Source organism: Triticum urartu, chromosome 7A, assembly GCF_056163025.1.
Source record: "Triticum urartu cultivar PI428250 chromosome 7A, HENAU_Tu73, whole genome shotgun sequence".
In the NCBI taxonomy this organism is placed as follows: Eukaryota; Viridiplantae; Streptophyta; class Magnoliopsida; order Poales; family Poaceae; genus Triticum; species Triticum urartu.
The window spans coordinates 144951451-144976262 of NC_141879.1; the positions used below are offsets into that span (position 1 = coordinate 144951451).

General features: G+C 51.2%; 1 protein-coding gene across 1 annotated transcript; it reads left to right on the plus strand.

The window, feature by feature from the left end:
- The first annotated feature begins 1850 nt into the window (after nucleotides 1-1850).
- LOC147958641 (uncharacterized) lies at nucleotides 1851-3954 on the plus strand. Its single transcript, XM_087535859.1, has 3 exons — nucleotides 1851-1890; nucleotides 2873-3011; nucleotides 3906-3954. The coding sequence occupies exons 1-3, from the start codon at nucleotides 1851-1853 to the stop codon at nucleotides 3952-3954; spliced, it is 228 nt and encodes a 75-aa protein (XP_087391985.1).
- Nucleotides 3955-24812: the final 20858 nt, after the last annotated feature.

Below are 24812 nucleotides of genomic sequence, written 5' to 3' on the forward strand. Positions count from 1 at the left end.
ATCAAAATAGAAGAAATACAGGCTTGACAACATATGCAACATGAAACCAATTATCACACTATCAACTTAGAGCAAGCACCTGCAATGGTGGAGTAAGGGAGATGAACTCATCATGTAGACTTGGGACTTCAACTTCATTAGCAGTGGCAGTGGCAAATCTAGAGAGTCTCTATTTGCGTCGGTGCGGAGGACCACCAACATCCCCTAACTTACTCTTTTCCTTCCTATTTCTGATATTGCCTTATGAAGTCAAAAACCACAAGAAGATGAATAAAATTAGCTCTGCATAACTGGTTGATGCATGATACAGACGAACACTACTTTGATCTAAGGCAAGCGCAGGATAGGAGGATGGAATATATACAAAAAAGACAATGTTTCATATTCAGACGTATGATAGGAGGATGGAATACGTATGAAAAAACAGTAAGCGGAAGGCATTTCAACAAAATTAGAATAAATGGAAGCTAGGCACCATATGAACATGCAACCAATATCACTCTATCAGGTAAAAATTGTCTCGTCGTAAGTGTCATTTCAAGAAATTAGAAGCGGTACAAGCTAGAAGACAATGCAAGATGCAACCTACATCACAGTGCCAAGTTAAATGTGTCTTATGGGTAAGTGATCATTGCAGGTATAAGTTGTAAGCTTCGCAGATGCAATTCAACATAATCAGAAGCAATACAAACTAGACATCATACGGAAAACGCAACCACATATAACATTTCCAAGTTAGAGCAAGCCCCTGTGATGGTGGAGTAGGGCAGATGCACTACTGGAATCAGAATCTTTGCCGTCAGCCATCTCTTTGTCGTCTGCTAGCTGACAGCAAAGAAGGTCTTTGCCATCAGCTTACAGAAAGCTGACGGCAAATAAAGAGCGGACGGCAAAGAGGGTGTTTGCCGTCAGCCGGCTCTTTGCCGTCTGCTAGCGGACGGCATAGAAGCTTTGTCGTCTGCTAGAAGACGGCAAAGAGGGAGGGTGGCCCACTAGTGAGAACCACCTAACAGCCACTTTCTTTGCCATCTACTGGTAGACGGCAAAGCTTGTTTGTCATCTGCTAGCGGATGGCAAAGAAAGTGGCCAACCTAACATCCGTTAACTAGGCGCTTTGTCGTCTGCTAGCAGACGGCAAAGAGCTGTGACCTAACTAAAAAGTGGGCCAGCGCTCGCACTCGTGCCCCACCGCTCTCTCTGTCCGCTCTCTCTCTCTCCTTCCCGAGCCGCCACCGCCGCCCCTCACCCGCACCACACCCATTCCCGAGCCACCGCCGCCCCACGCCACCCCCGCCGTCGGCCGCCCCGCCCCTACTACCCCCATACCCGCACCCACATCTCCTCTCTGCTCTCCCGCGCCCTCGGGTTAGCCACCGCCACCGCCCTTAATCCGGCGAGCTCCGGCAACCATGGTCGGCGTGCAGTATGCTACCGAGCTCACCTCGCCCTGCTGTGTTGATTCCTCCGGCCAGATTCGTCCCCCCCCTCGAACGCTGGCGCCCAACCCATCCCTCCGCGACTAGGGTTTGGTGCGCGGCCTCGTCTCCGCCACCGGCATGCCTCTGGCGGTCCTCTATGCCTCGTCGCATGGCTCCTCATGCGGCTGCGCCTGCTGGACGCTACTTCTCCACCACAAGGCAGCGGTAGAGGAGGGCCTTATCCACCACCACGCAACGGCAGCCAAGGTCCTCCTCCCCCATCTCGCCTCTCTCCCTCTCTCAACCCCCTATTTCTTCCGATTTTGGAAGAAAATTTCCTTTTTCCCTTGTGCAATTTCTGATCTGACCGGGTTTGTTTTTAGGGGCATTAATTTGGTGCTTTCCGTGTCCAGAGAAAAGTAGTAGAAGGGGATGAGGAAGGAGGAGAAAGACCAGAAGAAGGGCAAGGGAGGTGGGGCGATCTGAATGTTCCTTGTTTAATTTTTTTATGTTGCATGCTCTCTGATTTCAGAGTAGATTTCTTTACAGCTTGTTGAATACCAATGGTGTTCTCCTCTGTTTGATTACTATGGCTGGTTGCTTGTTTAACTTTTGTGTGAGAAATAATGGAGATCAAGTGAGGTAATCTTGTTTCTAAATTTAGATACATGCATGTATGTGGGGCTCTAGTTCTGAACATAGCAGACCACTACCCTCCTATATGTTGTGCGAACCAGAGAGCTTCTTAATTGATTAACATTTTGGATTGGTTTAATTTTTCTAAAAATGGCTGCTTCTGTTGTCACACATACACATGCTTCTGGACAGTGCTACTAGCTATTATCTTTGCTATTTTTTTATTTGTTTCGACCATGTATTGCTAGTTGTGGTTGTCAAACAAAAAGAATTGGTTTATGATTCATAATGTCCAGACATTAGCTTGTCTTTTCAAGGAGTCGGTTTGTGATACATGCCCACCTATTCATTTTACTTTCAAAGAAAAGAATTGGCTTGTGATTCGTTATGCTCAGGCCTCAGGCATTAATTTTCACTGTCACATGCATGGTTTCAGATTACCTATGAGGTCGTCCACCGCGACTGTCACTGTGAGGTTGGTTATTTCCCTACAAACATTGCTCTACTGTAGCCTAGTTCGTTTCTATGCTGCTGGTTGTGAAACCAAACTAGGTGGGGGTGTGTGTGATGAGGTTTGGTTTAGTGCTTGATGCCACCGGACTGTAGGTTCTTGTGTAGGACTACTTGTTATATAACTCTGGTTCCTGATGAGATCATGTATATACTAGGCTAGTTGCACTTCGGTTCTATCTATTTCAAATCATATTTGGTCATGTATGTATGTATGTATGTATGTATGTATGTATGTATGTATGTATGTATGTATGTGTGTGTGTATGTACGTATGTATGATGCATGTGTGCTTCGATTTGGAGTAGCAGTAGGACGACGACGAGAGGACGAGTACCTCGACGGCGACGACAACCAGGAGGATGAACCCACCCACAAGGGCGCCGACGCCGGCCATCAGAACAACGACTCTTCGTCCTGCACCACCTCACGCTCCGACGGCTATAGGTAATTTTTTGGGGATTGCCTATGTTTCAATCCTATGGATCCGCTGCATGCTTGGTACTACTTGCAATCTGCCTTTCAAGTAGATCCAATCAACATCCAAGTTTCTGAAAATTCAGTTTAGAATTATATGCAATTCCATCAGTAGAGAGAGAGAAAGGGGGTCCATGGTCTAAACATACACATCATCTGCAATGCAATCGAGAGAGAGGCATCAGCTGAGTGTGGATGAATTTCCTAACCCTAATAGGCAATGCCAATTTATTTCTTGAGCCACATGCTTCCTGGTAGGTAAACTCAAGAAGGTTCCGTTAGTGTTGGTAATCTGTACTTGTGTTATTCAAGAGGTTCTATTATTTTGAGAAGGAAAGAGGTCGTATTTACAGTATGTTTCATACATCCTACAATATGTATAGCTTCCCATCTCGATTATTTTCAGGATTGCGATCCTTTTGACGTATTTAATTTTCCTTTAATCATTGGGACTGGGCATGGGTTTGAGCTCTCTGTTTTGTGCACTGGTTTTAGCTCATTTATGCTGCCTAAATTCTGCTTTACTTCCAAACACAATGCACTAATTAGTGCATGTACATGGTTAGTGAAGGAAAGTTTGCAGTTGCAGCCGTCACTCTAGATGATTATCTTTCGATGCAAAGTACTGAAGTGAAAAGTTGGTGACTTGCTTTCTAAAATATGAAAGCATTAGTTTCTTGTTCTATTCATTTCATCATAGATTTGGTAGCACAAAAATGGCATACTTAGATAGGTTAACTCTAAAATAACACAAATAATGAATAAGATGGAAAAAAACAAGAGGAGGAAGAGAAGGAATAGGAAGAGCTCTTCTTCTTCTTCTAGTCTTCTTCTTCTTCTAATTTCTTACTCCCATTTTTGCAGGTTTGGTTCACTTCATGGAAGGGCAGAATGCTACTATTTAGATGTTTGATGTTTGATGTATTGGATGTTTGTGAAACTATTGGATGTTTGTGAAACTATTGGATGTTTGTGACACTATGTATATATGAATTGGATGTATGATGTTTGATGTTTGATGACGATGGTGAAACTATGTTTGATGTATGATGTTTGAAACTATGTGATTCTGAATATGTGTGTGTGTGTGTGTGAATTTCTATGAAAATGAATTGATATAACAAAAAATAGAAAAAACAGGGGCTATATAGCCACTGTCGGCATTCTGGGAACGGGGGTCCCCAGACTTGCCTGCCTACGGCCTGCGGCGTGGCTCAAAGGGGGGCCCAGCACGGCCCATCTTCACCAACACAAACCCAAGACCCTCGTGAGGGACCAAGCCTCGCGGGGCGGACGACGCGAAGCCTCCTCAGGCACGGCCTCGTCAGGCTGGCTCACGAGGAGAAGGAGAGATCAAGGCGGGGTACCTCACGAGGTGCCCATGACGCAAGCTGTGACAACTCAGGGCGCCAGGCGGGTGCCAGCCCGCGCAGCGTCCTCCTTTCCTCTTTGGTGCAAAGGGGGCAAGCACAGCCGCGGAGTACCAAGGCATTAGGCAAAGGTTGCCATTTCGGTGCAACGAGACCAAGACCAGGAAGACTACGAGACGGAGGTCACCGTGGATCCCAAGACGGCGTCATCACCAGAGCTTTGCGCAGGCGAAGACTACTTTTGTCAGGATAGTTGATACTTGCTGTCCCCCTTCAAATTAGCCCGCCATTGTTGGCTCCCTTCCCGCTCAATATTTGGGGAGAGGACCAGGGCCTCTATAAATAGGACCAGCCACCCACATAGCTGGGGGGAGGACGAAGACAAAAGGAGAGCAGAGAGAGAGAGAAAGGTGGCTGAACTCCTCCCAGCAGTTCATCACCTCAGCCAAGAATAGACCCTCGCGAGGCTGTTCTTCCTTGTATCGTTCATCATCATCAGCCCAAGAGGCAATCCACACACTACACACTGGAGTAGGGTATTACACCACAACGGTGGCCCGAACCAGTATAAACCCTGTGTCTCTTGTGTTGTTCCTTCCTTAGTTTAGATCTTAGCATGGCGGAGGGGTGCAAGTAGGTAGGAGGCGAAATCTCCGCGCGCACCCCAGTGTTCGAACCTCAAGGGTCTGCCGGAACCCGAAATTCGACATTTGGCGCGCCAGGTAGGGGTGCGCCGGAATTCGTCTTCCACCGCCCCGTTCTCCTCCGACCGTCACGCCCATGTCTGACGCTCGTCAGGCCCGCGCCGAACGCCGGGCCGCACTCGCTTCCCGCGTCGCCCAGACGGCCCCTGTCGGCGGGCATCCACGCCGTTCCCCGTCGCCTGCGGCCAACGCCGCCACCGGCCCGGCGGGGGACGAGCGGCAAGCATCGTCCCAGTATCCGTTCGTGCGGCAAAACGGCCGCACCGCAACTCCCTCGCTCGCCCTAGCTGGATCTTCGTCCCGCGCGCTCCGTGCGCCCATGGAGGCTCGGGCTGCACTCATCGCGGCAAACGAGCTCCTGCGCTACCGTCCTGTCGACGACGTCTACGAAGAATGGCTCGACCGAGTCGCCGAGCTCGTCCGCGCTGCAGGGGGCTCTTCCGCGCCGTCCGTTCTGCTGCACCGCACCCCGCCCCGCGTGGGCGAAGAGGCTCCGGCGGTGCCCCGGCCGCCTCCTCCTCAAGAAGACGCCATGGCTCCAAGGCGCTGGCCCCTGGGCAGAACCCGCTCCGTCAGGTGCCAGCACAGCAAGAACAGAGCTGCCAAGAAGTCCCTCGCCCGTCAGAAGCTGCCCGGGCGCTCCCCGCTCCAGCACGTCGCGACCATCCCCCTGCTCCAGCGCGTGGGGACATGCAAGACCAGGCTCTCCATCACCTAAGGTCTCCCGTGGCCACAGCAGGCTGTCGTGCCTACACCACCGAACTACGCAGCGTCGCGTGGCCCGGCAAGTTCAAACCAGACCTGCCTCCTCGCTACGACGGCACGGCCGATCCTGTGGAGTTCCTCCAGCTCTACGAGCTGGGCATCGAAGCTGCCAACGGAGACAAGAAGGTCATGGCGAACTGGTTTCCCATGGCACTCAAGGACGGGGCCCGCACCTGGCTCCTGAACCTGGCTCCAGGCACAATCTCCTCCTGGGAAGAGATGCGCACCCGCTTCATCGCCAACTTCCAAGGTACTCGCGACCGGCCACCCGCCGTGAGCGACATGCGCCGCATCAAGCAACAACCCAGGGAGACCCTGCAGAAGTACATCCAGCGCTTCAACAACGCACGCCTCAAGATCCCCAAGGTGACTGAGGAGGCCATCATCTCAGCTTTCTCCGATGGGGTGCGCGACGTCAAGATGAAGGAGGAGCTGGCGATGCATGAAGACCTGTGCACTTCCTTGGAGCTGTTCAACATGGCAAAAAAGTGCGCCAGGGCTGAGGAGGGGCGTCTCTCCCTCCTCGAGCTGCCTGCCGCAGACCCAGAAGAGAAGAAGCTCAAGGCCAAGGATGTGAAGCGCAAGGGGGCTGCAGTGCTCGCGGCAGAACCAGACACCAAGCGGGGCAGAGATCAGCCCGGACCTCCCAAGGGTAGCCGGTACTGCGTGTACCACGACCTCCACACCCACAACACCAACGAATGCCAAGAACTCCGAGCCGTGCGTGAAGGAAGGATCGGCCGTCGCCCCGACCGCGATGACCTGGGCTACGGTCAAGGAGGAAGAAGAAACGCAGGACACTAGGAAGACCGTGGGCCGCGCCAAGGGTGGCGCGACCAACCTCGCGAGGATCGCTGGCAAGACCCGCCTCGCGAGAGAGGATGGAGGGATCAGCCTCGCGAAGATCGCCCGCTAGGCAATGCAGGCCTCCCACCGCTGCCGCCACAGCCAAGGAGAAACGAGGACCGCCATCAGGACAAGGAGGCTGGGGGCTTCCAGGAGCTGCGCGCGATCGCCTGCATCTTGGGCGGAGCACAAGCCCCAGCCTCTCAGCGCATCTTCAAGCAGTTCGCCCGCGAAGTGAACGCAGTACTCCCCAGACTCGAAGCCACACGCCCTCTCAGGTGGTTGGCGTGCGCCATCACGTTCAGCTCAGCAGATCAGCTCAAGTGTGTGGCAACAGCTGGAGTCCTCCCGATGCTTTGTTCCCCAATCATCAGCAACGTGGTGGTCACCAAGACCCTCATCGATGGCGGGGCAGGGCTCAACGTCCTGTCCGTGGAGACGTTCAACAACCTCCAAGTGCCCTACAGCCAGCTTCAGCCAACCAAGCCCTTCTCCGATATCACTGACAGCTCCACGGTCCCGATTGGGCAGGTCCGCCTCCCTGTCACCTTCGGGGCACGCGACAACTACCGCACCGAGCTCATCGACTTCGACGTCGCTCACATTCGCCTGCCGTACAATGCCATCCTTGGGTACCCAGCGCTGGCCAAGTTCATGGCCGTAACTCACCATGGCTACAATGTCCTCAAGATGCCAGGAAGTGGCGGAGTCATCACGGTGCCCTGTGAAGAGAAGGACGCGGTGTGTTCCCTGGAACGAGCCTTTCAGGCCGCATCACTGGAAGACCCGGATCGCGGAAGCAGGAGGCTTCCCGAGACCGCCCCCAAGAAGAAGAAGACATCGTTCGGCTCGACCACTCAGGCGGCAGGCCCCTCTGGGCCCGCGCCTGCGCAGGGGGAGCCTCCCTCCATCGCATAGGAAAGCGCACCCGGCGCCCTCCCCAGGCAGGGCTCGGGGGCTCCCCCCTGGAGGGCCACCGACCTAGCTAGGGTCACGAGGGAGGCGCTTGGGCACCACATGGAGGCGTGTTTTGAAGCACGTTTCCCTCAAGAAGGAGCAAGGCAAGGAGATCCAGACCCACAGGAGTTCGTCAGCAAGGCCATTCAGGAGCTACAGGAGTCAAGAATCATGAGAGGCGCCCACCGCCTACCAGCAGTGGCCCCCCATCCAGGCGAGGATGGTGGGCTGCGTGTCTGCATCGACATACCAGGGCTCAACCGAGTCATCTCTCTGGAGCGCCTCTGGCCCTCGCGAGTGGGGCGCTGCGGAGGTCCACCCCACAGCTACGTTCGCATGCCTTAAGGCTTGCCGAACGCGGCTGACGCGTACCAGCGCCTCATGAGGGGCATCACGGAAGCACGAGAGGCCAGGCGTTCCGCAGCCCTGGCAGAGATGGAGATGGCCCGCGAGGAGCCGCCAGCGCCTCCGGAGCCTCCCGAGGCCCCTGGGCCTGGGGGCTCGTGAGGATCGGCTCCCGCAGCCCCCCGAGCCTGCTACACCAACACCCCTTCATCCTCAACATCATCAGGTGACATCTTTTGAGTTTTACTTCCAGCTGGGAGCGCCCCAGGGCTGCATTATTCCCAGGCCGCGTGGGTCCGTCCCTGCGGCGAGTATCCCTTTATTCCATGTTGTTAGCTTACCTTGTTGGGGGCGCCCCTCAGGCTGCATGATCCCCAAGCCGCTCGGGCCAGGCCCAGTGGCATGTATCCCATTTGCGTTTATTTCTGATCATGTGTTAGACCCACCATGCTTGATTATTTGACGCCAGTCCATGGCACCTCTTCTCCTCCATGCCGACCACTTGCACGTTAAAGGGGGGCACCTGAGCATCGCGACTCAGGGCTCTTACTGGCTCTCCAGCCCTCACCCTCTGGCCTTGTCCATGGCATCACGACCTGGCATACCAGCGACGGCTGAGACCAGCTCGAGGGCCGGGACTCGAGGACGTAGAGTGCCGACATCTAACCAAATTTGCAGGGACACATCACAAGATAAGGCCCAGTGCCAGGCGCAACCCGCCTAGAGGTAGGGCCCCGTGAGTCCCGCGCTGGCTCACGGGTGCCCAGATACACCTCGCCAGGCCCTACCATGCCAACCACGTGTCAGGGCGGGGTTGTACACGCCCCGGGGGCTCCTCCCGGAGGGGGCCCCCTCCCACGTACCAGTGGAAGCACCATGCTCCGCGCTGGCTGACGACACTGCCGAGGAGCGGCTATGCCCGTACACATACGGTAGCACTATGCTCCGCGCTGGTGATAAACAATTGAGGGTGGCCCCCGGGCCGCATCAACCTCAGGGAGCCCAGAGCTCACCTCATCGTAACGCCTCCCCTCGGGAGTGCCGCGCGAGGGGGCTAGGCACGGGGGTTGTGCCTGGGTCACACCCAGACGCACGCCGCCCGGCCAGGTCCCCCCGGGCCTGGTTCGTCGCGCGTCTCTCCCCGAGCGGAGCCAAGGTACGAAGGCCGTTTGAGCGTCAAGGGGGACTCCTGAGCATCGTGACTCAGGAGCCTAACTGGTCACGTAGCCCCTCACTCCATGGCCCCGTCCTGGTTTCCGGTCGGGACCATCGCTGGGTGAGGCACGCGCGCGGCCGGGCCCTGCAGACGTAGAACGGTGGATCCACCCGCATCACACCTCCCTACTTGCTGTTTGTGCGCCAAGGGGGACTCCTGAGCATCGCGACTCAGGAGCCTAACTGGTCACGTAGCCCCTCACTCCGTGGCCCTATCCTGGTTTCCGGTCGGGACCATCGCTGGGTGAGGCACGCGCGCAACTGGGCCTTGCAGACGTAGAACGGTGGGTCCACCCGCATCACACCTCCCTACTTGTTGTTCGTGCGCCAAGGGGGACTCCTGAGCATCGTGACTCAGGAGCCTAACTTGTCACGTAGCCCCTCACTCCTTGGTCCCGTCCTGGTTTCCGGTCGGGACTATTGCTGGGTGAGGTACGCGCGGGGCCAGGCTCTGCCGGCGTAGAACGTAAGCAAGTAGGAAGGAAAAGCGCTAATCTCAAGGAATTCAAAAGCAAATATTACAATCCACACTGTTATTTCAATGCCAAACGCAAGTTTAAATGCCTCCCCGAGGCACGATACTTGTGCAGGAATTAAAAGCAGGACAGGAGCCACGACGGAGTCACTTGGTGGCGGGGGAGCAGCACGGAGCGGGTTCGCCTCACGGAGCAGCGAGGTCGGCAGCGCCTTGCTCCGGCTTGGTGTTGAAGGCCCGGAACTTCCCCAGCAGAACCTCCGCGCGACCCTTCACGGCCTCGGCAGCGGCAGCGGCACGCTCACCGCTCACTGGCTCCAGCAGGCTGTCGAGGTCGACACCGGGATCGCGAAGGTAGATGTGGGTGAGGACACGCGCCTCGGCCTCGGTCGTGGGGCCAAGGCCAATGGCGACATCTTCAAGAGCGTGAACCAGGAAGGGAAGCAGCTTGGCGGGGCCGTCCTCGGCGCCAGCCAGCGGGCTCTCCAGGCCGCTGTCGTAAAGCGTCCTCAGCGAGGAGCGAGCCTTCGCCTCCAACTCCGTGAAGGCCGCGCGGTCCTCGGCAAGAACCAAGGCCTTGCCGTCCAGCTCGGCCTTCCTCGCCCCCAACTCCTGCTCCAGCATGCCTAGGCGGTCGCGGCGCTTCCTGAGCTTGGCCTCCCGGCCCTCAACGGCTGCCTCGCGAGCCTTCACGCCTTCTTCCTGCTCTTGGCGAAGGCGGACCTCTTCCGCGAGCCGATCCCGCAGGCCTTGCAGCTCGCCCTCCAGCACCTTGCAGCGACCGCAGACGTCGACCACCTCCCCCAAGGCTGCATCACGGGCAGCCTTCGCCTCCAGGACGGCCTGCTTCTCCTCGTCGCATGCCGTCAAGGCATGGACCAGCGCCGCCCGAATCGAGGCGTCGGAGCGAACCCATCCAGAAGCCAGCTCCAAGCGCCCGGCCACCAAGCGGGGGTCGACGCCAAGAAGATCCTGCCGCAGTCGGTCCAGCTCAGCAACAACATGATCCAGAACGGCAGAAGGAGTCGGAGGGACAGCGGCCCGTGGAGTAGGAGGAGAAGGCGGCAGCGCAGCCGCAGCATCCTGAGGCGGAGTCTGCCGTGCCCCGACAGCTATAGTGGCGGCGGCAGGCAAGAGCACCTCGGGAGCCACTTGGGCCGTGGGGGCTGAGCTCGCCCTAGCCGGCTTAGCCAAACCTCGCGAGGACGACCGGGCAGGAGAAGCCTGTGCGTCGCGGTCACCTTCCTTCGGGGGCAGAAGCGCCCCCACGGATGGAACCTCGGGAGCCCCCTTCGGCTTCTTTGCTGCGGGCGCCAACCTATCCAAAGATGCGGACGTCAAGCCTCAGAAGCAGAGCAAGAGATAAAGACAAGAATCAAATGCTTACGGGTCATCGCCAGTGAGCTCAAGCGGCCTCCGGCCAAATTTGAAGCCTGAAAGTCGGCTGGAAGGGTCGACCTCGGGAAGCTTGGAGGCAGAAGGTGCGTCTGCGGTTCGCCCTGGGGCCGGGGGAGACCCGCAGGAGATCAGCCCGGTCCTGTCCTTCTTCGGGATCGGGGGCGAGCTCCCGCCGTCCTGCTCGTCGTCGTCTTCGTCGTCATCCTCGTCGTCATCATTCGGAGAGAGGCGGAGAATGCAGGACCTGCGCCGGGGGAGGGGAGCCCTCGACTCTCCATCAGTCGCCTCGGAGTCAGGCCCCTTTCCGCGCTCCCCTCCCTCTTCCTCTTCGCTGGAGTCGTCGGAGGGCACGTCCACCGGTTCCTCGGGAGCTTCCAGGGGCACTGGCCCATCCCCGTTGAAGACGGGCATGGACTTCACCACCTGCTCCCAGTCGTTGCGGAGGAACAAGGGCGTAGGAGCGCCCTCCAGCCTCGCCACATTGCCCCCGACCAGAGATTGGAGAACCGCAGCCAGGTCTCCGGTGGCCAGGGCCGCGGGGTTCGGACGGGGCCTCCACATTGGAAGCGAGTACTGCCGAAGCGGAGCCAGCTGGTGCTCCAGGAACTCCCTCAGCAGTGACGCGCCGGTCAGCTTCGCTGCCGCCATGTCGGCCGGCCTCAAATCCATGTCCATCTTCTCCAACACCATCTTCGCGCGGGGATCCGTGAGCTCCGCTCGACCCCAGTCGCTGGAGCTCGTGGGCTGCTCCGTGGGCAGGATCAGCCGAGGGTGGATGCGCCCAGCATCCACCAAGATCCACTTGCTCCTGAAGCCCTCAATCCTCCTCCCAGAGTTCGAGATGGCAATGGCGCCGCCGGACGCGACGAAGCTCGCGCACGCGGAAGCGGTCCCACGAGAGGTCCGGAGGTAGAAGTAGTGGCGCAGCAAGGCCACTGAGGGCTGCACCCCAACATGTGCTTTGCAATAATAAGCAAAGATTGCCAGGAGAAGGACAGAGTTGGGATGGAGATGCAGAGCCTGTAGCTTGTAATGGCGGAGGACAGAGAAGAAGAACTCGGAGAAGGGAGGCACCAGGCCAGCAACAATGGCACTTACGAAGAGCGGATAGAAGGTGCTCCTTTGACCCTCAGGGGTGGCGGATCCGGCCTTGAACACCTTCTCCCCGTCGATGCCCCACGTCGTCGCCATCCGGCGCAACCGGGCAAGGCCCGCCTCCGACATGTTCGGCGTGTCCAAGGCGGACGAGTACCAAGCTACGGCCAGGGGCTGACGAGGCGCCGTGGGTCCCTAGGCCGCGCGGTCAGAGCAGATCTGGAAATCTCGGAGGAAGGAAGGAGAGGCGCAAGAAAGGGGATCTGAGCAGCAGCTGGAGAAAGCAAGAAGCAGGGCCTAGGCGGATGCCACTCCTCTATCAACTTGCGCGGTTGCTGAGGCGCCCACGTCCAGTCAACCGCCACGCGGCGCCCATGGCCGCAGGCTGTTAGGGCTTGCGGCGCTTCGCTCTTGCCCTTCCGTCTCCCTGCACGGCCAAGCCCGGGCGCGCCTTGGGCCCGGGGGCTACTGTCGGCGTTCTGGGAACGGGGGTCCCCAGACTTGCCTGCCTGCGGCCTGCGGAGTGGCTCAAAGGGGGGCCCAGCACGGCCCATCTTCACCAACACAAACCCAAGACCCTCGCGAGGGGCCAAACCTTGTGGGGTGGATGACGCGAAGCCTCCTCAGGCACGGCCTCGTCAGGCTGGCTCACGAGGAGGCGGAGAGATCAAGGCGGGGTACCTCACGAGGTGCCCATGACACAAGTCGTGACAACTCAGGGCACCAGGCGGGTGCCAGCCCGCGCAGCGTCCTCCTTTCCTCTTTGGTGCAAAGGGGGCAAGCGCAGTCGCGGAGTACCGAGGCATCAGGCAAAGGTTGCCATTTCGGTGCAACGAGACCAAGACCAGGAGGACTACGAGACAGAGGTCACCGTGGAGCCCAAGACGGCGTCATCACCAAAGCTTTGCGCAGGCAAAGACTACTTTTGTCAGGATAGTTGATACTTGCTATCCCCCTTCAAATTAGCCCGCCATTGTTGGCTCCCTTCCCGCTCAATATTTGGGGAGAGGACCAGGGCCTCTATAAATAGGACCAGCCACCCACATAGCTGGGGGGAGGACGAAGACAAAAGGAGAGCAGAGAGAGAGAGAGAAAGGTGGCTGAACTCCTCCCAGCAGTTCATCGCCTCAGCCAAGAACAGACCCTCGCGAGGCTGTTCTTCCTTGTATCGTTCATCATCATCAGCCCAACAGGCAATCCACACACCACACACTGGAGTAGGGTATTACACCACAACGGTGGCCCGAACCAGTATAAACCCTGTGTCTCTTGTGTTGTTCCTTCCTTAGTTTAGATCTTAGCATGGCGGAGGGGTGCAGGTAGGTAGGAGGTGAAATCTCCGCACGCACCCCAGTGTTCGAACCTCAAGGGTCTACCGGAACCCGAAATCCGACAGCCACTTTGCCGTCTGCTAGTAGACGGCAAAGAAGTTTGCCATCTGCTAGCAGACGGCAAAGAGGCCACATGGCAGCAACCTGGGCTGGCCTATTTGGGCTCTTTACCGTCTGCCAGCAGACGGCAAAGATGCAAAGGTCTTTGTCGTCTGCTGGCAGACGGCAAAGCACGTCGTTAACCCCCTAACAGACCTACGCTGCCACGTGTGCCATCTAGGTCCTTTGTCGTCTGCTGGCGGATGGCAAAGACCATTTCATATTTGCCATCCGCCAGCAGACGGCAAAGTGCCCTTTGCCGTAGCTTATTCAACCGGACCTTTTGCCGTCTGCTGGCTGACGACAAAGGTCTTTGCCATCCGTGACGGCAAAGAAGCTGATTCCAGTAGTGATGTGCTCATCATGTACACGTATGTTCTAGAAACAGGAACACGTGTCATATTCACATGCATTAAGTGTAAAGTAAGCAGATGCAATTCAACAAAGTTAGAAGCAATACAAGCTAGACATCATACAGAACATCCAACCACATATAATAGTGCCAAATTAGAGCAAGCACCTGTGATGGTGGAGTAGGGGAGATGTGCTCATCATCTACACAGCTACGTTGACTGTCCAGCCTTGTGTTGTCTTGCGAATCTTGTTGGGAGGATGGCGGAGTAGAATCTGTAGAGACCCCCTGTTTGAGTTGCTCCGAAGGACCACCATCATCAACTACCGGACTAATTTCCTTCAGCTGTAATGATTTTGCATTGTGAAGTCAAACCGATAAGAAAAAGGAATAAAATTCGCTCTTCAGAACTCATTCATGCATGATACTGACGAACACTACTCGGATGAAAGGCAAACACATTATGCGAGGATGGAATATGTATGAAAAACAGGATGGCATGACATATTCACACCTATGATGTGGTAGCTAAGCAGAAGGCATTTCAACAAATTAGAAGCACTGCAAGCTAGACACCATATGAAAGATGCAACCAATATCACTCTGCCAAGTTCAAACTGTATGGCGTTTCAACAAATTAGAAGCAGTACATGCTAGAAATCATATGCAAGACACAACCAATATCATAGTGGAGACTTAAAGGTGCCTTATCATAAGTGACTGATGCGGGATATGCAAGAGCAGTAGTCTGATGTAAGAACATCGTGTGATCAGATATAGTATGTTCTAGAAACAGGAACATATGTCATATTCACAGGCATTATGTGTAAAGTAAGCAGATGCAATTCAACAAAGTTAGAAGCAATAGTACAAGCTAGACATCATACGCAACATGCAACCACATATAATAGTGTCAAGTTAGAGCAAGCACCTGTGATGGTGGAGTAGGGCAGACGTGCTCATCATCTACACAGCTACATTGACTGTCTAGCCTTGCGTTGTCTTGCGAAGCTTGTTGGGAGGATGGCGGAGTAGAATCTGTAGAGAACCTCCGTTTCAGTTGCTCGGAAGGACCACCATCATCCAATGCCTTGCCAATTTCCTTCAGCTTTATTGATTTTGCATTGTGAGGTCAAACCGACAAGAAAAAGGAATATAATTCGCTCTTCAGAACTCATTCATTCATGATACTGACGAACACTACTCTGATGAAAGGCAAAGTCATGATACGAGGATGGAATATGTACGAAAAAATGGATGGCTTGACATATTCACACCTATGATGTGGTAACTAAGCAGAAGGCACTTCAACAAATTAGAAGCACTCCAAACTAGACACCATATGAAAGGTGCAATCAATATCACCCTGCCAAGTTAAAAATGTCTCGTCATAGGTGGTGTTCATCAAACTAGAAGCAATACATGCTAGAAATCATATTCAAGACACAAACCAATATCACACTGCCAACTTAAAGGTGTCCCATCATAAGTGATTGATGCAGGATACACAAGAAGAGTAGTTTCATGTAAGAACATGGTGTGATAGACAGATATAGTATGTACCAAAAATAGGAAAGCATGTCATATTCACATGTATCATGTGTAAGCTAAGCAGATGCAGTTTACACTAATTAGGAGAAATACAAGCTAGACACCATATGAAACATGCAACCAGATATCACACTGCCAAGTTAGAGCAAGCACCTTGGATGGTGGAGTAGGGGGAGCGGAGACTTGGACCTTGTAATGCACTATCAGTACAAGGAGAATCGATACAGATACTCCGTTTACGTTGCTGCAGAGGACCACCACCATCGCCTTCCTTACTCTTTTCCTTCCTTTTTCTTGATTTTGCCTTGTCAAGTCAAACCCACAAGAAAAAGGAATAAAATTTGCTCTTCAGAACTCATTGATGCATGATACTGACGAACACTACTTTCATGTAAGGCAGCTGCATGATAGGAGGATGGAATATGTATGAAAAACAGGACGGCGTGACATATTGACATGTATGATGTATAAAGTGTAAACTAAGCACAAGGTGCTTGAACTTGTTAGAATCAATGCAAACTAGAAACCATATGAAAGATGAAACCAATATCACTCTGCCAAATTAAAAGGGTGCCCTAACAAATGTATTTGACCAAATTAGAAGCAATACATGGCAACAGGCTAGAAATAATATGCAATATGCAACGAATAAAGGTGACTCATCGTAAGTGATTGATGCAGGATACAGAAGAGATGTAGTTTCATGTAAGAACAAGGTTAACACATAAATGTAGTGTGTACCAAAAATAGGAAGGCATGCCATATTCACAGGTATAATGTGTAAACTAAGAAGATGCAATTTACCCTAATTAGAAGCACTAGTCGTCAACCCATGCATTCGCACGGGCTAGTCTTGACGGTTCTGCAAACCATTATTATTTTGCCATTTGTGCTGCCTTCTATTTTCTATGCATGCATGACTTATATGAGATTGTTAATTTGTAAGCTACTTTAAGAAAGTAATTCAGATATCATTGTATTGTAATTTTTCAAATTTATTTAAAAACAACTTCATATAAAAGAATCATTTATGAATTCACATTAATAAAATTCTTACATGTTCGGCATTGCAGCGTTAAACTAATATGTACTCCCTCTGTAAAGAAATATAAGAGCATTTAGATGACTATTTTTGTGATCTCAACATTCTTATATTTTTTTACGGAGGGAGTATTATTTAACTTGCAACAACCATCCAACTATTTGATCTCAAAGAAGAAGAAAAAACCCAACTTTAAAATGGTGCAAAACATGAGGTGGACGTACATAGATTTATAGATCCCTTTTCCTGCAGAGTTTATATCTATTTGACATTTACTTCAGAATTTAAGAATTCATTTCATGTAGCAAAGAACTACTAAATCATTGTTATTTGTGCCAATATGCATCTGATAATTTAAAGCACCAAGAACAAAGGATTCAACAGTCCAGGAGTTTCAGTTGCCAGGTCCTAAATGAAATACAGAAACCAATATTTAGAAAACTCCAAATACTATATTGTAATGGTTCTAAATAAAATTTGAAAATAGACATACCTAGGCCTTAAACATCATGCATCATGCATGCATAACTGCAAATATATATATCCTAAGAAAACACTGAAAAACGTAGCCAACATGTAGGAATAGAATAGTCCAACATATTAAATAAAACCTGGCATATAACCAATAGTCACATTGAAACATCATTCGCTTTTATTCTGATTGGACAAAGTGAATGTTCTTTTTTTAGTCACACTGACCCAAGACATAAATCAACTTGTATCTTGAAATTCGAGCGTAGCATAGAAACTGAAAATTGCCTAAAAGGTTAAGATTTGCACATGATCCAACTATCCAAGTGAACCAATCTGGCCACGGTAAAGTCTACAAAGATGATTCACTACCTTACCGTGTAATTAACTGATGGAAAATTGGCTCAGCTTCTAGGATAATCCTGCTACTACTTTACCAGTTGGATTTTTTTTTCATTAGAATAAAAGAACACAAACCATTATGAGGCCGCTATGGAATTAGCAGAACCATGATTCTGATCTTTTTTGCATGAACCATGATTCTAATCTGCTATAAGATTTATCCTTATGTTCGTCATATTCAGACCTCACATGTGAAAAAACACCTAGCAAAACTGTGTATGCATGAAAGAAACATCAACAGTTAGTATTATCTAGATAATCATGGGAACAACATATAAAAGTTAATAAAGTTTGGTAGGAATCGATCAAGTGTGGGGAATTCACCTGGTTGCTAGCTAGCTAGCATGGCCTATTAGCAAATAGAGCACGTACTGCAGGATTCAATCTACGTCATCGTTGCCGGGTAATACGTTCACATCTGGGCAGCTTGTGGTTGCTAGTTAGCTAGCATGGTCTATTATAGCCAATAGAGCACGTACTGCAGGATTCAATCTACGTCGTCGTTGCCGGGTAGTACATGCGCATCTGGGCAGCTTGCTTCGTCATATTCGTCGGTGGCACGTGCGGCGCCATGCCAATATAAATAAAACCTGGCATATAAAAATTACGTACGATGTTTGTGGCATGTTCAAACCATCAATAGAAAGATCACATTAAGCAAACCTTCACTATTCTTGATTTCATATATGTGAAGGGAGAAGCGACCATGTACAACACATATTTTTGATGTACTTCTCTAATGCACACAAATCCCTTATTGAACCAATCCGATATCCTAGCAGCAAGAAGAAGAGGACACCTTCGTCTAAAAAAGGAGAAGAGGACACCATAGCTGGTGGGAGGGACGACATGAAAGGAGTTGCAGACAACACGAAGACTTGATGGTTGTACATGGCGGCTTCTTGAAGGGCACTTCGGCGGTGGTGCCGGCGCATGGCGCTCAAACGAAAGCGGCCGGAGGCATCTTGTAGTTTTGTACGTGGATATCTCATACGAAGCTGGTTGTTGGAATATCTCCGGAGATGATTAAGGGATCGTATTTCCTAGCGTTGTTACGAATGTGGCCAGAGGTGCTCAGTAGTATTTTCGTGCGTGGATAATTATATTATGAGAATATGTGGGAGTTTTTTCTTGTGATCCATAATGAAACAATTTGTTACATGGTCACGTAAAGACATGAACCAATTTTTAACATGGTTACGTAAAAAGAAACATTGTAACGTGGTCTTTTTATGGAACTTTGTAACGCGATTTTTTTCATGTTTTTATACGAAGGTTAATCTACACCGTAATAATTCGGTCCCACTGCAGATGAACGGCCTCTAATTTCTAATTAATATGGTACATGGTCATGTAAAAAGAAACATTGTAATGAGGTCTTTTTATAGAAGTTTGTAACGCGATTTTTTCATGTTTTTTACGAAGATTAATCTACACCATAATAATTCGGTCCCACCGCAGATGAACGGCTCCTAATTTATAATTAACGTGGTAATTATTTGAGAGTCTGTAATTAGTATAGGTATAGATAGATTACAAGCTAGACACCGTATGCAACATGCAACCACATATCACACTGCGAAGTTAGAGCAAGCACATGTGATGGTGGTATGGGGGAATTGCGGTCATCAACTAGAGAGCTGACAGCTGGGTCCACGGCCGCAGCAAGGAAGTGCATCCTTATTACGTGGAAAATAATGATTCCTCCACCTGACAGCAGGGACCCACCGTACGGGCCACCGTATTTTGTAAAAGAATGTTTCCCCCTGACTGCTGGGACCCACCAGACGGGCCACCATATTTCGTGAAAAAAACGTTCCCCCCGTTGTCAGCTCAAACCCACCGGAAGTGCCTCCTTATTACGCAGAAAAAAATGAATAATCCCCCTGCTAGCTGGGACCCACCTTGGTGAGGCTGACTTGTGGGCCTACTAAGTTGACGGGAACGGAGGGCTTTGTCAACTTAGTCAATATGAACGATTCTAGCTCCAGCGGTCGTACGATGTCCATCCAATGGCCGTAGTGATTCTTCAACCTCTGGTCTTCTTGCTCCAGCCGCCCAAACCAGCGCCGATCGTGCCGCGTGCTCCTGCCTCCCGTGGCCGGCTGTGATGCCGCGGAGGCCTCACGGCCCCCTACTACTCCCACCGCTGGCCAGGTCATCCCTCTACTCACCCACACCCCCTGTTATTCTGCGGCGACGGCAGCCTCACACCACAGCCGAACCAGTGAACCCTCATACTCCTCTACGCGTGGGCATCCACTACCGCGTCTTCCCCGGCTCCGTGTCGTCGCCTTCCTAGGCCTCGCCGTCGTCCATCGCCCTGGTGCTCTCGTCGTGGCGTGGTCAACATGGTTAAGGAACGGCTTCCATAGGACGTGGACTGTACGTGGAGAGGCTGACAGCTGGGTCCACGGCCGCAGCAAGGAAGTGCCTCCTTATTACGCGGAAAATAATGATTCCTCCACCTGACAGCAGGGACCCACCGGACGGGCAACCGTATTTCGTGAAAAAAAGTTTCCCCCCTGACTGTTGGGACCTACCAGCTACATCTTCGCATGCAAGGAAGTGCGCCCGGGCAAAAAAAATGAATCGCTCCCATGACTGCTGGGACCCACCAGCTACATCTTCGCACGCAAGGAAGTGTGTGACAGTCGGGACCCACCTGGTCGAAGCGTACGTAGCGTTGTCATTCTGGTCGCGAACGTGTACGTTCATACTGGTCGATGTAGAGGCGCGCACGTGTCGTAGTAGAGGTGCGCACGTAGCATGTACATGTACATACAGCGGCCAGTGTGCAAGAAAGAAAATACGGCCACATGCGTACATACAGGCGGGGTCTCGAACGCCTACTCGCGCATACGTATGGCCATGGCTCGTGTACATGGCTGGGTCGGAACGGAGAAACTGCGTCATCGTCGTGTTCATGGGGAGGCAACAGAATGCGTCGTGTTCATCAGGAGGCAACGGAACGCGTGGGAGCCAACCGGCTTGGACGGAACAGCCGATGGAAACAAGGCCTGGCATACCGCACAACGGAGGAAATGGCCTCGTGTTTGACCGGCCACGTTCGAAACGGGATCCTGTTCATCGAGAGGGGTGTGGCGTACCGCAAAACGAAGGAAACGGACTTGTGTTGGAGCGCTACGATCGAAACGAGGGTCCTGTTCATCGGGAGGGGTGTGGCGTACCGCAAAACGGGACTCCACGGGATACTATTCATCTCCATCGTCGACCCCCTCCAGCCTCCATGGGCTACTGTTCATCCACCGTCGACCTCCTCCAGCCTCCACCTGCGACTGTTCATCCACGGGCTCCTGTTCATCCAGCCTCCACCGCGCGCTACACCACCAGCTACTATTCAACCAGCCCTCTCCACAGGCTCCTGTTCAACCACCCCTCCACGGGCTACTGTTCATCCAGCCCTCCACGGGGTCCTCCTGTTCATCCAGCATTCCACGGGGTCCTGTTCATCCAGCCCCAACCGGCTCGATCGATCGGGGTCCTCTTCATCTAGAGGCAACACCATGGGGTCCTGTTCATCCACCCCCACCGGGAACTGTTCATCCAACCCCCCCTCCCAGCAACACTCACTGTTCATCCAGAGGCAGCATCGATCGGCTTCAGTTAGCAGCAGTAGCGAAGGAATCGCTCAATCAGGTTCAGTTAACAGCCATCGATCGATCGCTCGGGTTCAGTAACGCTTAGCCTGCAGTGCAATCGCTCGGGTTTAGTAGGTGAACGCCTCGCTCGGGTTCAGTTAGAGCCCAACGCCTCGCACCCATGCGCGTGCGTGTACGAGAGAAACGCGCAAACCTTCGTGCATCGCTCAGCCCCAACCACCCACCGTAACCGGGAACACCCCGATATTTTCCTCGCCCTCGCTTCTACCACGGTTTTTTCCGTCATGGACGGCCCAAAGAATGTCATGCAGTTGCGTCTCCGGCCCGCCCAGGACGAAAAGCCCATTTTCTGTCATGATTTTTTGTCATAGAAGTAGGAGCCCACCACATCTATGATGATACCGGGTTTTGTCACAATTATCGTCATAGAAGTGTCATAAGTATGACAGAAAAAATATTCGTTTGGCCCAAAATGTCGTGGATGTGTCTTTTTTTTGTAGTGAGAACAACTTAGAACAACAAATAAAATCCACTTAGTGATAATGCAAACAAGCACACACAAGAATATTCACCCCACGCTATTGCTCCCGGCAACGGCGCCAGAAAAAGGTCTTGATAACCCACTAGTATAGGGGATCAATTGTATCCTCTTTTGAAAAGTAAGAGTGTTGAACCCAACGAGAAGCTAAATGTAGAACAAATATTCCCTCAAGTTCTATCGACCACCGATACAACTCTACGCACGCTTAACGTTCGCTTTACCTAGAACATGTATGAAACTAGAAGTACTTTGTAGGTGTTGTTGGATAGGTTTGCAAGATAATAAGGAGCATGTAAATAAATTCTAGGGGTTTTTTAGATAAAGAAACAACTAAGTTACTTTCAGTACAGAGCTTTTTGTCACGAGAAAGTTATTTGTCCCTAGACAATCGATAACTAGACCGGTAATCATTATTGCAATTTTATTTGAGGGAGAGGCATAAGCTAATATAGTTTCTCTTCTTGGATCATATGCACTTATGATTGGAACTCTAGCAAGCATCCGCAACTACTAAAGATCATTAAGGTAAAACCCAACCATAGCACTATAAGGCATCAAGTCCTCTTTACTCCCATACGCAAACAACCTACTTACTCGGGTCTGTGCTTCTGTCACTCACGCCACCCACAATAAGAAAATCATGAACATATTGCAAACTCTAAAGTGGGGATCCCTCATGCTTGCGCGACACGGAGAGCACCATAGGACAGCACCAATAATAAAACATGCAACTCAAACCAATCACGATCATCAATTAACCCATAGGACAAAACGGGTCTACTCAAACATCATAGGATAGCCATACATCATTGGGAAATAATATATAGTATTGAGCACCATGTTTAAGTAGAGATTACAGTGGGTAAAAGAGGGGTTACACCACTACATAGAGGGGCAAGAGTTGGTGATGACGGTGGTGAAGTTGTTGGTGTAGATTGGTGTCGCGACGATGGCCCCGGCGGCGTTCCAGCGCCACCGGGAGAGACGGGGAGAGAGCCCCCCTTCTTCTTCTTCCTTCACCTTCCCCCTAGATGGGAGAAGGGTTTCACCTCTAGTCCTTGGCTTCCATGGCAGCGGAGGGGCGGGAGCTCCTCTGAGATTGGATCTCTCTCCCTCTCTTTGTTTCCTTCTATTTCTGTGTTCCCCGATTCTGCCCTTTCACCGTTTCTTAAATTCCCGGAGATCCGTAACTCCGATTGGGCTGAAATTTTGACACGATTTTTATCCAGATATTCACCTTGTAGACTATTCATCGGTACAATCTACAAGGACGAACCCGGTCTAACCGATATGTATCATCCTTGACACCGCCAACTCGGTGTCACCGATGAAAGTGGATCAGCCTTACCGATTTCACTACTGAGAAAATATTTTTGCCATTACTGTTGTCATTCCTTCTCCAGCTCCACTCGATGATTCTTATCCTCTACTTGCATCTTAAACTACATGTTGCTTTGTACTGTGACTCAAGGACCAAACCTATTTGACTCATGCTCCAGAAAATCCCTTCTTGGAAATTGATGTCAAAGGGGGAGAGAGAGCACATCAAAGCTTATCTCATGGGAGAGAAAGCACATCTGCTTATTAACAATAGAGGAGAGAATTCACGTGTCTTTAAGAGGGGAAAGACAGGTTAGTGTATGTTATATTTTCTTTGCTATGATTTTCCTTTGCTCTGATTTTCTCTTACCCTACCTTCTCCCATTATCCAATATCAAATTCAGGGGGAGAAAGAGTTCATTTCTGAGGGAAGAAAATCTTTGGGATTCATTGCATATCTTTATTCCTTAGGGACATGTCTATATCCAAATAGAGTACTAAGTACTCACCCTTTACATGTCATCCCAGTCTTGGTACTTTTGTGGTTTTTCTGAACTTGCTTTGATTAGTAGTGTCCTTGTGTTATCTAACCCTGTTTTCTCAAGTTCATCTCTTTCAAAGGCTAGCTCAAGACCACAAGGTAAGTATATGCATCACACTCATGTGCATGATGATCTCTAGCTGATGTACATATTGTTTGCAAGAAGGACTCATGTATTTGCATCATTTGCTCTGTTACATATAGCCAAGATACATGTAACTCATTCCTTGCTCTGACATGCCTATGCATTCACAGGCTCTTACATACTATCTTTACATTATTGCACACATGTAGTGGGAGCCTATGCATGTTACATGTCTTTCCAAAGCTTTACTTGTTACTCTTCATATCTTTATCTAAAGCTTTGATGTATGTTGTCATCAATTACCAAAAAGGGGGAGATTGAATTCACAAGTGCTCCCTGGGTGATTTTGGTAATTAATGTCAACATATCTCTTGTTGGACTAATATCTTTATCTAGTATATTTCAGAAAGTTCAACAATGGTGTGGCATGGACTAGAGATGTGGACCCTTCAAAATGGTAAGGACAAAGATTGGCAAAAGCTCAAGACTCTTCATTTCTGTTTTAGTGATCCAAGATCACATTGAGTCCATAGGAAAAGCCAATACTATTAAAAGGGGATGAGGTGTTGCCTAATGGTCTACTTGCTCAAAGTGCTTAGTGATATGCTCCAAAGCCCTCAACCACTCTCTTAATTCCAAATATGTCCTAAACCTAAAGTCAAACTCGGCCCCACCGATTTGATTCATCCGGCGCCACCGAGTTCAGTTGACATAGCCACTGCTAGAAACCCTAATCACTTTGGTCTCACCGATAGGATCTTGGTCTCACCAATAGGATCTTGGTCTCACCGAGATGGCCTTGCAAACTCTGTGTTCCCTGTTGCAATTATTTCGGTCTCACCAAAATATCCAATCGGTCCCATGGAGTTTGCCTAACAAACTCTCTGTTTTCTTATTACTGAAATTGGCCTCACCGAGTTTATGTAATTGGTCAAACCGAGATAAGGTTTTGCCTTAACCCTAGCACATCGGTCCCACCGAGTTGATCATGTCGGTCCCACCGAGAATTCTAACGCTCACATTTTGAACTGAATCGGTCTCACCGAGTTCACCTATTCAGTCTGACCGAGTTGGGTCAAATGTGTGTAACGGTTAGATTTTGTGTGGAGGCTATATATACCCCTCCACCCCCTTCTCTATTCAAGAGAGAGCCATCAGAACGTGCCTACACTTCCACTACTCATTTTCTGAGAGAGAACCACCTACTAATGTGTTGAGACCAAGGCATTCCAATCCAACCATA